Source organism: Penaeus monodon, chromosome 11 (genome assembly GCF_015228065.2).
Source record: "Penaeus monodon isolate SGIC_2016 chromosome 11, NSTDA_Pmon_1, whole genome shotgun sequence".
Taxonomy (NCBI): Eukaryota; Metazoa; Arthropoda; class Malacostraca; order Decapoda; family Penaeidae; genus Penaeus; species Penaeus monodon.
In genome coordinates, this window is record NC_051396.1 from 43,488,592 (window position 1) to 43,501,091 (window position 12,500).

Consider the following 12,500-nt stretch of genomic DNA (forward strand, 5'->3'; position numbering starts at 1 on the left):
GACATACATAAATTGAATGGCTGAGCTTCCTGAGAACGCAAGCTTTCTTCAGGAGATACCTTGTTATATGGGAATGAATATATATTTATAGTCTTTAGTCTACTCGCAGGTAGGTTGGAGACGATTTCATTACAAAAGACAAGTATGTACAGTATAGAAAATATAACAAAGAACAGACTATTAAACCGGATTGTATCGTAATAAGTGATGTTTAGTATTCATAAAAATACTTAAAAATAATATATTGCACAAGATCACATCTATACACACACACACGCACACGCACACGCACACGCACACGCACACGCACACGCACACGCACACGCACACGCACACGCACACCGCACACGCACACGCACACGCACACGCACACGCACACGCACACGCACACGCACACGCACACGCACACTCACACGCACACGCACCACACACACACACACACACACACACACATCACATACACATACCACCATCACATACCATACACATACACATACACATACACATACACATACACATACACATACACATACACATACACATACACATACACATACACACACACACACACACCACACACGCACCACACACACACACACACACACACACACACACACACAATATATATATCATATATATGATATATATATAATATATTATATATATATATATATATATAGACACACAACACACACACACACACACACACACAACTTATATATATATGTAAATATATTATAGATATATAAAATAATATATATATATAATATATAATATAATATATATATATATATATAAATAATATATATATCATATAATAAACATATATATATATATATATATATATATATATATATATATATATATATATATATATATATATATACACATACACACACACAGGCATCCATACAGATGCATACATACACATATGCTGATATTTACGTACATATATACTTATAAAAATTAGCGCTTACATCTTACATTTACGCTGTACATCAGAATTCACACATGTAATAAATGGGTCTTTAACATTTTTTTTTGAGTGCAGTTGTGAAGTGTGTATGGCAGATTAGTCCATACACACTTACATGATATAAAATACATGTTTCTGTTTGATGCTTAGGTTATTTTCGCAGATACTGATCCATTTGAAATGACTTCACAAAAGTATTTATTTTTTCACAGTTTCAATAGATTCAATGTAGCAAATGCACTATTTGTATGGTCATATTAAACAGATCCGTTCAATGTTTGAATTGCTTGTTTTTGAGCAGTTCATTGATAGTTCCTCGGACAGTGTTGCAATATGTTAGGTGTGGATAAATTAACGAAATTTTGATGTATATACGGGCCTTCCTAATGAGAAAATCGCGCTTATGGTATAGGATACCACACTTTTTATTACTTTTTTGACGAAATTTGATCACGTGATTTTTCCATGACAATTTATTGTTAATCATTACTCCAAAAATGTTTTCGGTTTTCCTTGACAAAGTTTTACTTTCTAACATTGCCGGCAATGTAGGGGAAGTGTCTTTTTACGATTAAATATAACAATTAGCGTCATTTACCTATAGGAGATTTAATTAACGGTGCTGAAATTCCGTCATAACCGGAGGCAGAGTTGTTTAGTTGATTCACTGCCTCAGATAATTCGGATTACGGGATTTAAAGATAGCTTTGTGTTGTGCGGAGGCTCCCATGAAATTCAGGAAACTCTGAAATGGAAAAGTGACATTGATAAATAAGTTATGTGCAACATTAATAAAACTGTTATTGATATAATGAAAAATCTAAATAGAATCTCGTGACGAACTTGCCTCCACCTTCTATCTTTTGATTCAAAGATATTTCTTTTTTAGAATTGAATTAATGACCTTCCTTGTGTTCCTGCAGTTGAGTTCAGGGAGATGATTAACCGCTCTGCCTGAACTGATCTCCATAGGTAATCGACCGTTTTGCATAGAGGCGCCGGATCCTGTTCTTCCCACTTATAAGAACCTTTATTGCTGGAGTTTGTGAAGGCCTTATCATACGATTCTTCTTCTTCTTTTAACGGTAGGTTCATGTCTGAGCCGCCGTGGTCACAGCATGATACTTAATTGTAGTTTTCACGTTGTGATGCTCTTGGAGTGAGTACGTGGTAGGGTCCCCAGTTCCTTTCCACGGAGAGTGCCGGTGTTACCTTTTTAGGTAATCATTCTCTCTATTTTATCCGGGCTTGGGACCAGCACTGACTTGGGCTGGCTTGGCCACCCAGTGGCTAGGTAGGCATTCGAGGTGAAGTTCCTTGCCCAAGGGAAACAACGCGCCGGCCGGTGACTCGAACCCTCGAACTCAGATTGCCGTATCATACGATTACGATTGGATTAATTTGGATTTTAGGGAAAAATCTTATTATACCCATCCATCATTTTACCCAACCTTCCCTCACTCCCCCACTCCCTCCCTCCCTCTATCCATCCATCCATCCACCGCCCCCCCCATCCATCCATCCATCCACCACCACCCCCATCCATCCATCCATCCATCCATCCACACACCCATCTATCCATCCCTCCATCCATCCATCCATCCGCGCACCCCCCCCCCATCCATCCATTCATCCATTCATCCGCCCCCCCATCCATCCATCCATTCATCCATCCATCCGCCCCCTCCCCAAATCCATCACTCCATCCATCCATCCGCCCCGCCCCCCCCATCCATCCTCCCTCCATCCATCCATCCATCCGTCCCCCCATCCATCCACACACCCATCCATCCATCCATCCGCCCACCCACCACTCCCCTTCCATCCATCCCTCCATCCCTCCATCCATCCATCCATCCATCCGCCAATCCATCCATCTGTCGCGGTTAGCTCATTTATAAATTATAGTCTATGGTAGAATTTTAGTTATTCAGAGTTGCTAATTATTCTCACTATTACTACATAATTTCTTTCAGTTGTGGTAGCACTGTGATTCGACCTAGGTCAAGGCAACGTGCGTGTACGTGCGTGTATACGTGTGCATGTGCATGAGTGTGTGTGTGCGTGTGTGTGTGTGTGTGTGTGTGTGTGTGTGTGTGTGTGTGCGTGTGTGTGTGTGCGTGCGTGTACGTTTATGTGTGCGTGAATGCATGTGTGCGTGTACGTGTAATTGTGAACAAGGGTAACTACGTAAGGGCTTGTTCGCGTGCGCGTGAGCATGCACGAACGTAGTTACGTGTAAGCGTACGTGTACTCATGTGGGTTTATATAAATCACCTTGCACATTTACGTAAAGACTAAATCAGCTCTTACAAAAATGTATAATTTTTGTTTATTATGAAAGCACAAGGTTTGGGCCATTACTGCCGAATCTTATATTCTTTCTAATTTCAGATGGTTTCCCTTTCATGGCTCTCCTATTTAGCTGAACTTAAACTAAAAGAAACACAATGTAAAACCGGGAAAAGAAATAAACGAGTGAGTTCTGGTGTTTGACTAGGAGAGTTTCAGCGTACATATACACGAACCAATATAATTATCTTTACCTTTTTATATCAGATCACAGGTCATTGTTGCAATCCACTGTCACAAGAAGTCCGTCACAAAGTTCCGAAAAGATATAAAAAAAAAAAACACAAAAGGCGACAGCGTGCCGTCCTGGCGAACCCCAGCCTGGTCTCTCTCCGTCTCAGGTGTGTTTGTGGCGGGCTTACCAAAGGTGCGCATTCTCACCTTCGCGGAAATTCGCTATTACACAATGCGCTAGTTTTCCTTCTGCGCAAATATTTGTGCATTCTTTCTGAGTCTCTTAAATGGTTATTCAAGGCGTTTCTCTTTCAACTTATAAGGTGGTTCCTTTATTCAACACGTCATCCTGCGCAGGTGTTTTCGTCTGTATTCTCGCGCCTTTTGTAGTTCTCTTGTTTTGTCTTCGTTTTTAACTATTGTGCATCTGCAATTGCTCGTGCGTGCCAGCCCGACTGCAGATCTGATCACGACACCCATCCATCTATCGCCTTCATCCATCCATCAATTCATCCACACACACACACACCTATCCATACATCCATCCATCCACCCATACACCCATCCATCTATCGCCTTCATCCACACACCCATCCATCTATCGCCTTCACCCACACCCCCATCCATCCATGGCCTTCATCCATCCATCCATCAATTCACCCACCCACTTATCCATCATTTCCATACCCATTCCTCCCATCTATCGCTCTCTCCATCATCCATCTATCACACACCATCCAAGTTATCGCCTTCATCCATCCATTATCATCTTCTAATTACAAGCTATATCCCTCTCATTGTTCATCCTATTTAGCGAACTTACAAACATCAACCCACACATTACAACCGATACAGTCAAATAACGCAGTTAGTCTGCTTATCACCTAGGCGATCAGCGCCTACCATATCACCACCACACACCATAATAAATCTTCCTTTATATCCAATCACAGTCATCTTGCAATCCACGTCCAAGATAGTCGTCCCATCCAAAGATCTAAACAACACATCACACAAGGCCATCTATCGCCTCCGCGCACCCCCCAAGCCTTCTCCATCCGTCCCCCAGTTATCGTTTCATCTCCCCTTACCAAACGCCATCCTCCACCCTTCGCCACATATCGCTATTATCACCCATGCCATCTCCTTCTTCGCAAATATTTGTCATTCATTCCGATCTCTTATGTTATCAAGCTCTCTTCACTATTAATGCTTCCCTTCTATCACCCCCATCCCCCAAAGGTGTTCCGTCTTCGTATCTCGCCCCTTTTGTATTTCCTCTATGTTCTCATCCATTCCTTTAAACTATTGCACTGCAATCGCTTCGTGCGATGCCACCCCACCATCTAGCCTCACGACACCCATCCATCTATCGCCTTCACCCATCCATCCATCAATTCACCCACCCACTTATCCATCCATCTATCCACACACCCACCCACCCATCCATCATCACCCATCTTCCCATCACCCCCATCTTATCGCCTCTATCCATTCCATCCACCCATTCTATCGCCTTTCCCATCCATCCAATCCCTCCACCCACACCATCACACCCATCCATCCATCCATCTATCCACACACCCATCCATCCACCCATCTATCGCCTTCATCCATCCATCCACCCATCTATCCACACACCCATCCACCCACCCATCTATCGCCTCCATCCACCCATCCACCATCTATCGCCTCCATCCACCCACCCCATCTATCGCCTCCATCCATCCATCCACCCATCTATCGCCTCCATCCACCCACCCATCTATCGCCTTTCCATCCATCCATCCACCATCTATCGCCTCCATCCACCCACCCATCGACCGCAGCTTCCGGTTCGCATCTCAGACGTCGAGGCGAGAATTGAATGAATCAATATCATTAAATATGCAAATATAATTAGTGACGTCACATGAGTCCCTTCGTGACTGATATCATCCCCTTGATTTCGCCTTTTTCCCCTTTTCTTTGTTATTTTACTTGTTCTTTTGTTATTTTACTTGTTCCTTCCTTTTTCTGTGTTTATTTTCTTCTTTTCGTTGTTCATCTTGTTTTTGATGTTGATGTTGTTGTTGTTGTTTCTTCGTTTTTCTGTTTTTTTGTTTTTTGTTGTTCATCTTCGTTTTTTCTCTTTCTTTCTTTTTTTTTTTCTTTTTTTTGGTTTCATCGCTGTTTCTTTTCTCTTCTTGTTATCTTTCTCTTTCCTTTTATTTTTTTCTCTTCTTGAACTTTTCTTTCTCTTTTTATTGTGTTTTTCTTTCTTTCTTTCTTATTCTTCTTGGTTTCAATATTATTCTTTTTCATACTTTTTTTTATTTTTTTTCCCTTTTTTGTATTCCTGTGATTGCTGTTCTTTTTATCTATCAATATTATTATAATTTTCTTCTGTTACATTTTCTTTTTGCTTCCTTGTCTCCTTTTCTATCTTTACCTCCCTCGCCTTCCACCTTTCTTTTCTTCTTCTTCTACTACTACCACTTCTTCTTCTGCTTCTTCTTTCCTCTTCCACTTCTTACTCACATCTGAAACTCAGACCTTGCTCCATAAACCTCTGTTTTTCATGCTCGATTCATCACCCAGTTCTTATACAGAGAATTGGAACCTATTAACACGGTCTATATTTCCACCTCAAGGAATTTAAGTGAAGCTGGATTCGGTGTTACAGATGCATGAGATTGTTATTGTTGTTATTATTATCACCGTAATTATGTTGTTATTGAGATAGATGATAGAGAGAGAGAGAGAGAGAGAGAAAGAGAGAGAGAGAGAGAGAGAGAGAGGAGAGAGAGAGAGAGAGAGAGGAGAGGGAGAGGGAGAGAGAAGAGAGAGAGAGAGAGAGAGAGAGAGAGAGAGAGAGAGAGAGAGAGAGAGAACAAAATACACACACTAACACACACACACACACAGAAAGAGAGAGAGAAAGAGAGAGCAAAATACAGAAACAGAGAAAGGGAGATAGTGAGAGACACAAACCAAAGACAGAGATAAATGAATAGGAGTAATGAGGTAATAACAATCAATGCATTAGAAAGAAAAGTAGATTTTTATGTAACGCCAGATATAGACTGGATAAAATTCATTTAAACACAAATCTGCAAAAAGAAAATGTAATGCAGATCTTAAAGGCAGGAATGATTAGTATAGTAACAGTAATATTTGGTGTTAATGATAATGATAATAACAACATAAATGATTATGATAATAGTAATGATAATGATATTAATGTTAACGATCATGGTAAGGATGGTGACAGTTATGAAAATAATAATGACACTGATATTAAAAATAATGATAATGATGATAATAGAATAGCAATAATAATTATTATGATAATAAAAAATAATAAAATGATGATAATGATAATAATAGTAACAATAATAGCATATAATATAATCAATAAAATCATCAGTAATGATACTAATAAATCAACATAATGATAATCAAAATCAAATATATAATATAATCACAATGATCTGATAATATAATAAGACTATAACAAAGATAATAGTAATATCATAGCAGGATTAAAGTAATAACGAGCTAATAATACTAAGATAATTCAATGATAATAACAGTGATAATAACTGGTAATGAATTTCCCCTGGCTTCAGGCGGGTCACCCCGCAGGCTTCCGGGCCGCCCTTCTCTTCCCTCCTTCACCCTCTTCCACCCTACTCCAGCCTCTTCCACCCTCGTCCACCCTTGGCCACCCTCTTCCACCCTACCCTACTCCAGCCTCTTCCACCCTCGTCCACCCTTGGCCACCCTCTTCCACCCTACTCCAGCCTCTTCCACCCTACTCCAGCCTCTTCCACCCTACTCCAGCCTCTTCCACCCTACTCCAGCCTCTTCCACCCTCATCCACCCTTTTCCACCCTTCTCTTCCCTCCTTCATCCTCGTCCACCCTACTCCAGCCTCTTCCACCCTCGTCCACCCTTGGCCACCCTCGTCCACCCTACTCCGTAGAGTATAGGAACTCTGCGGACTCCTCTGCCCTGCAAGATGACGTTGCTTAGCTGTTTTCCTGTGTTTGTCTGTGTATTTTTAATAGAATAAACCTGTGTTTTTATATCCTCTGACTTACCTTTCCCTTTGATCTACATCTACACTATTTCTACTGCACGTAACACTACTTATACATTACTTACCTTACATTCTACATTTACCTTACCTTATTCTTGCCTTTTTTCCCTCGACTAATTCACCTTAGTTTTGTTTCTCACTCGTTTTTCTCTTTGCGTTTTCCCGTTTTCCCTCAAGACTCTCTTCTTTCAATTTTCCGTACTTTCCTGTCTTTTATTTCTTTTGTGCTCATTTTTGTATATTTTATTATTCTTTCTATTTTATATATGTTTAAACTTATTTCAAACTCACCATACACCCTTTAGTAAATGAAATAAACTCCATTACGGGTAAAATATCACAAGCGCGAGAAGCCACCAGTATAAAAGGACAAGGCAGGTCGGTCAGAGGGAGAGGCTTTTTATCTTGGTGACAGACCGTTGGGTTATTAGCTGGCTGACTGGCGCTTCTCGTGCTGTGGCGGGTTGCCTCTGTTGTACCAAGTAAGTGTATGGTGTGTTGTTGTTTTGTGTATTAGTTATGTTCGAAAGATTTGTGCGTAATAAATGTATAATATGGATGCTCTTTTTTATATTGCCTTTTTAGTCAGCCAGTGATGTTATTTGATTGATCTTTTTATTGTGACTACTGAGAGTCATCCCAAAAATACGCCAAACCCACTTGGACATTACCTGTAGTTGGGTAACACGCTACCAAACGAACATCTCAAACTCTACGGAGTTTGATTATCCACTACAGTAATGAAAACAATGATGATTATAACACTGCTAATTACAATAATGATAATAACATAATAATCACAATAATGGGTATAACGTTCATAATTACAATGCTAATAATAACAAGACTGATTATAATGTAATAAAGGATAATGATTTATCTAAACCAGTGGTTCTCAAACGTTTTAGTATCGTTACCTCTTATGTGAAATATTGAGAACGATTAAATGTTTGAAATACGTAAGGCATTAACTAATGATTCTTTGTTTTTATCATCATCAATATTAGATCATAAACGTCTGTATCATCTATCTATTTATTCATTCATATATCTATATATCTATTTACTAGTTAACGAGGTCATTTTTATTTCTTCGTTACAGCAAAATTTATCTGTTCGTTAGCTAGGTTTATTGCAATCGGTTTATCATGATCGTGTTGTAAATGCAATCAGAATACTCTAGTTGCATTACATATATGCATAATATACGCTTGCACCCTCTCTCTCTCTCTCTTTCTCTCTATCTCTCTCTCCCTTTCTCTTTGTTTCCCTCTCTCTCTCTGACGGTGGCCGAGGGTGGAAGAGGCTGTAGTAGGTGGAAGAGGTTTGGGACCAAGGGTGGCCGAGGGTGGAAGAGGCTGTAGTAGGGTGGAAGAGGGTGTGACCAAGGGTGGACAAGGGTGGAAGAGGCTGGAGTAGGGTGGACGAGGGTGGACAAGGGTGGAAGAGGCTGGAGTAGGGTGGACGAGGGTGGACAAGGGTGGAAGAGGCTGGAGTAGGGTGGAAGAGGGTGTGACCAAGGGTGGCCGAGGGTGGAAGAAGCTGGAGTAGGGTGGACAAGGGTGGCCGAGGGTGGAAGAGGCTGGAGTAGGGTGGACGAGGGTGGACGAGGGTGGAAGAGGCTGGAGTAGGGTGGACAAGGGTGGACGAGGGTGGAAGAGGCTGGAGTAGGGTGGACAAGGGTGGCCGAGGGTGGAAGAGGCTGGAGTAGGGTGGAAGAGGGTGTGACCAAGGGTGGCCGAGGGTGGAAGAGGCTGGAGTAGGGTGGACAATGGTAGACGAGGGTGGAAGAGGCTGGAGTAGGGTGGACGAGGGTGGACAAGGGTGGCCGAGGGTGGAAGAGGCTGGAGTAGGGTGGACAAGGGTGGACGAGGGTGGAAGAGGCTGGAGTAGGGTGGACAAGGGTGGCCGAGGGTGGAAGAGGCTGGAGTAGGGTGGAAGAGGGTGTGACCAAGGGTGGCCGAGGGTGGAAGAGGCTGGAGTAGGGTGGAAGAGGGTGTGACCAAGGGTGGCCGAGGGTGGAAGAGGCTGGAGTAGGGTGGAAGAGGGTGTGACCAAGGGTGGCCGAGGGTGGAAGAGGCTGGAGTAGGGTGGACAAGTGTGGCCGAGGGTGGAAGAGGCTGGAGTAGGGTGGACAAGGGTGGCCGAGGGTGGAAGAGGCTGGAGTAGGGTGGAAGAGGGTGTGACCAAGGGTGGCCGAGGGTGGAAGAGGCTGGAGTAGGGTGGAAGAGGGTGTGACCAAGGGTGGACGAGGGTGGAAGAGGCTGGAGTAGGGTGGACAAGGGTGGCCGAGGGTGGAAGAGGCTGGAGTAGGGTGGAAGAGGGTGTGACCAAGGGTGGCCGAGGGTGGAAGAGGCTGGAGTAGGGTAGAAGAGGGTGTGACCAAGGGTGGCCGAGGGTGGAAGAGGCTGGAGTAGGTGGACAAGGGTGGCCGAGGGTGGAAGAGGCTGGAGTAGGGTGGACAAGGGTGGCCGAGGGTGGAGGAGGCTAGAGTAGGGTGGACAAGGGTGGCCGAGGGTGGAGGAGGCTGGAGTAGGGTGGAAGAGGGTGTGACCAAGGGTGGCCGAGGGTGGAAGAGGCTGGAGTAGGGTGGAAGAGGGTGTGACCAAGGGTGGCCGAGGGTGGAAGAGGCTGGAGTAGGGTGGACAAGGGTGGCCGAGGGTGGAAGAGGCTGGAGTAGGGTGGAAGAGGGTGTGACCAAGGGTGGCCGAGGGTGGAAGAGGCTGGAGTAGGGTGGAAGAGGGTGGAAAGGGTGGCCGAGGGTGGAAGAGGCTGGAGTAGGGTGGAAGAGAGTGTGACCAAGGGTGGACGAGGGTGGAAGAGGCTGGAGTAGGGTGGCCGAGGGTGGAAGAGGCTGGAGTAGGGTGGACAAGGGTGGCCGAGGGTGGAAGAGGCTGGAGTAGGGTGGACAAGGGTGGCCGAGGGTGGAAGAGGCTGGAGTAGGGTGGAAGAGGGTGTGACCAAGGGTGGCCGAGGGTGGAGGAGGCTGGGGTAGGGTGGAAGAGGGTGTGACCAAGGGTGGCCGAGGGTGGAAGAGGCTGGAGTAGGGTGGAAGAGGCTGGAGTAGGGTGGACGAGGGCGGAGGAGGGTGGACGAAGGTGGAAGAGGGTGGATGAGGATGGACGAGGGTGGAGGAGGGTGGAAGAGATGGAATAGGGTGGACGAGGTTGAAGGTGGTTGGAGGAGGGTGGATGATGGTGGACGCGGGTGGATAAGGATGGACGAGGGTGGACGAAGGTGGAAGAGGATGGAAGAAGGTGAAGGAGGGAGGACAAGAAGCGCCAAGGGATCTCCGCGTCTCCTGGGATGAGACAGGAGGAATAGACGAGGGAGGGAGTCTGAGGCTGGGGAAGGAAAGGAGGGAGGGAAGGGTAGGTTGGGGCAGGGAGAGAGGAGTGGCTAGCTGGGGGTACAGGGAGCGAGAGGAAAATGCAGCTGTAGGGTGACAAGGGGGGGAAGGGTGGGGGGAGCAGTTTAGGGTACGGACGGGGAATTAGGGAGCTAGAAAGACGATCTAAGATTGTGAATAGGAAGGAGAGCCTAGTAATTAGGGGATTAGGGAGACGGGGAGAGGGAAGAGGGGAAAGGGGAGCAGGGGATTGGGGAGAAGGGGACAGGGAGGCATGAGATTGCGTAAAGTGAGGGGGAGGCAGGGGAATGGAGAGAGGGGAGAGAGTGGCAGGGGGTTGGGGAGAGGGGGTACAAGGAGGCATGAGATTGCGTAGAGAGTGAGGGGGAGAGGGGAGAGGGGAATGGGAGAGGGGAGAGGGGAGAGGGGAATGGGGAGAGGGGAGAGGGGAAGGGGAGAGGGGAGAGGGGAATGGGGAGAGGGGAATGGGGAGAGGGGGAGGCAGACAAGGTCATCAGAACTTGAAGGGAATCGAAGTGGGAAGGGTATTTATTTCGCGCTGAATCTCCTCTCCCTATTTTCTCTTCCTTTCTCTCTCGCGTTACATTATATGTATGCATGTATATGTGTGTTTATGTATCTATGTATGCATGTATGTATCATATATTATGTATCATTTATTTATGTATGTGTGCTTACATACATGTACGATTTTTTTTATTTATGTATATATGCATGTGTGCTTTTTAGTATTTATGTATGTATTCATGTACATTTATGTATTTGTATGTTGTGCGTGTGCTTGAGTGTTGGTGTTTGTGTGTGCGGGTCTATATTTGAATGTGATTGAGCGTGTGCGTGTATTTGCTTGTGCGTGTGCGTGTGTGTGTGCGAGTATTATTTACGTGTCCGTGTGCATGTACGCAGATCCATCTCTCTCATTACGCAGACGGTTGAAACCTTCGAGAGAGGAGAGAGGGCCCTGTGTAGCAACATGGCAACGAGTGGGAAAGTCAGACACTAAGATGCAAAAGAGTAAATTCCCATGCCGTGATGTTCTTGAAGAAGCAAAGATCATGGGGAAGAAAGTGCTAACCCTCTCCGACCCTCACCCATAACCCCACACCCCCTCCTACCTCTCCTAACGTTGTTCCCTTTCTCCCAGTCGCAACAAAGAGCAAGCGATAAATATATATATATTTTTTTCTTTCTCTATCTCCCCCTCACCTCTTCTCCCCATCCCCCTCCTCCGTTTCCATTAAGATTCATTTCAGACCTTTATCTTTTTCCTCCAACATACAACAAGGATGATCCCCCCCCCTTCCCCTTCCCCACCTCCGTCCTCGCACCTCGCTACCTACCTCTTCCCCCAACTTATACTTCACTCTCTTCCTCCTCCACCCTTACCCCCTCTCCTTCACGTTCCCAGTCTTCCTCCTTCTCCCACACTCCTTATCTTCACTTCCCTACACCTCTCACCCTTCTCCGTTCACCCTTCACCACCTCCCATCCTCCCCCCACCACCTCCCCTCCCTCTCACCCCAAATATTCCCTTCCCCCTCCCT

At 45.0% G+C, this 12,500-nt stretch overlaps 1 protein-coding gene across 1 annotated transcript in view; it reads right to left on the reverse strand.

Moving 5' to 3' along the window:
* Positions 1-1,640: 1,640 nt before the first annotated feature.
* The window catches only part of LOC119578593 (extensin-like), a 20,981-nt gene continuing 10,121 nt past the window's right edge, over positions 1,641-12,500 (reverse strand). The window contains exons 3-4 of the mRNA XM_037926159.1: positions 8,872-10,887; positions 1,641-1,721 (exon numbers count right to left, since the gene is read on the reverse strand). Coding sequence (XP_037782087.1) covers positions 1,641-1,721; positions 8,872-10,887 — 2,097 coding nt within the window. The remainder of the gene's footprint in view (positions 1,722-8,871; positions 10,888-12,500) is intronic.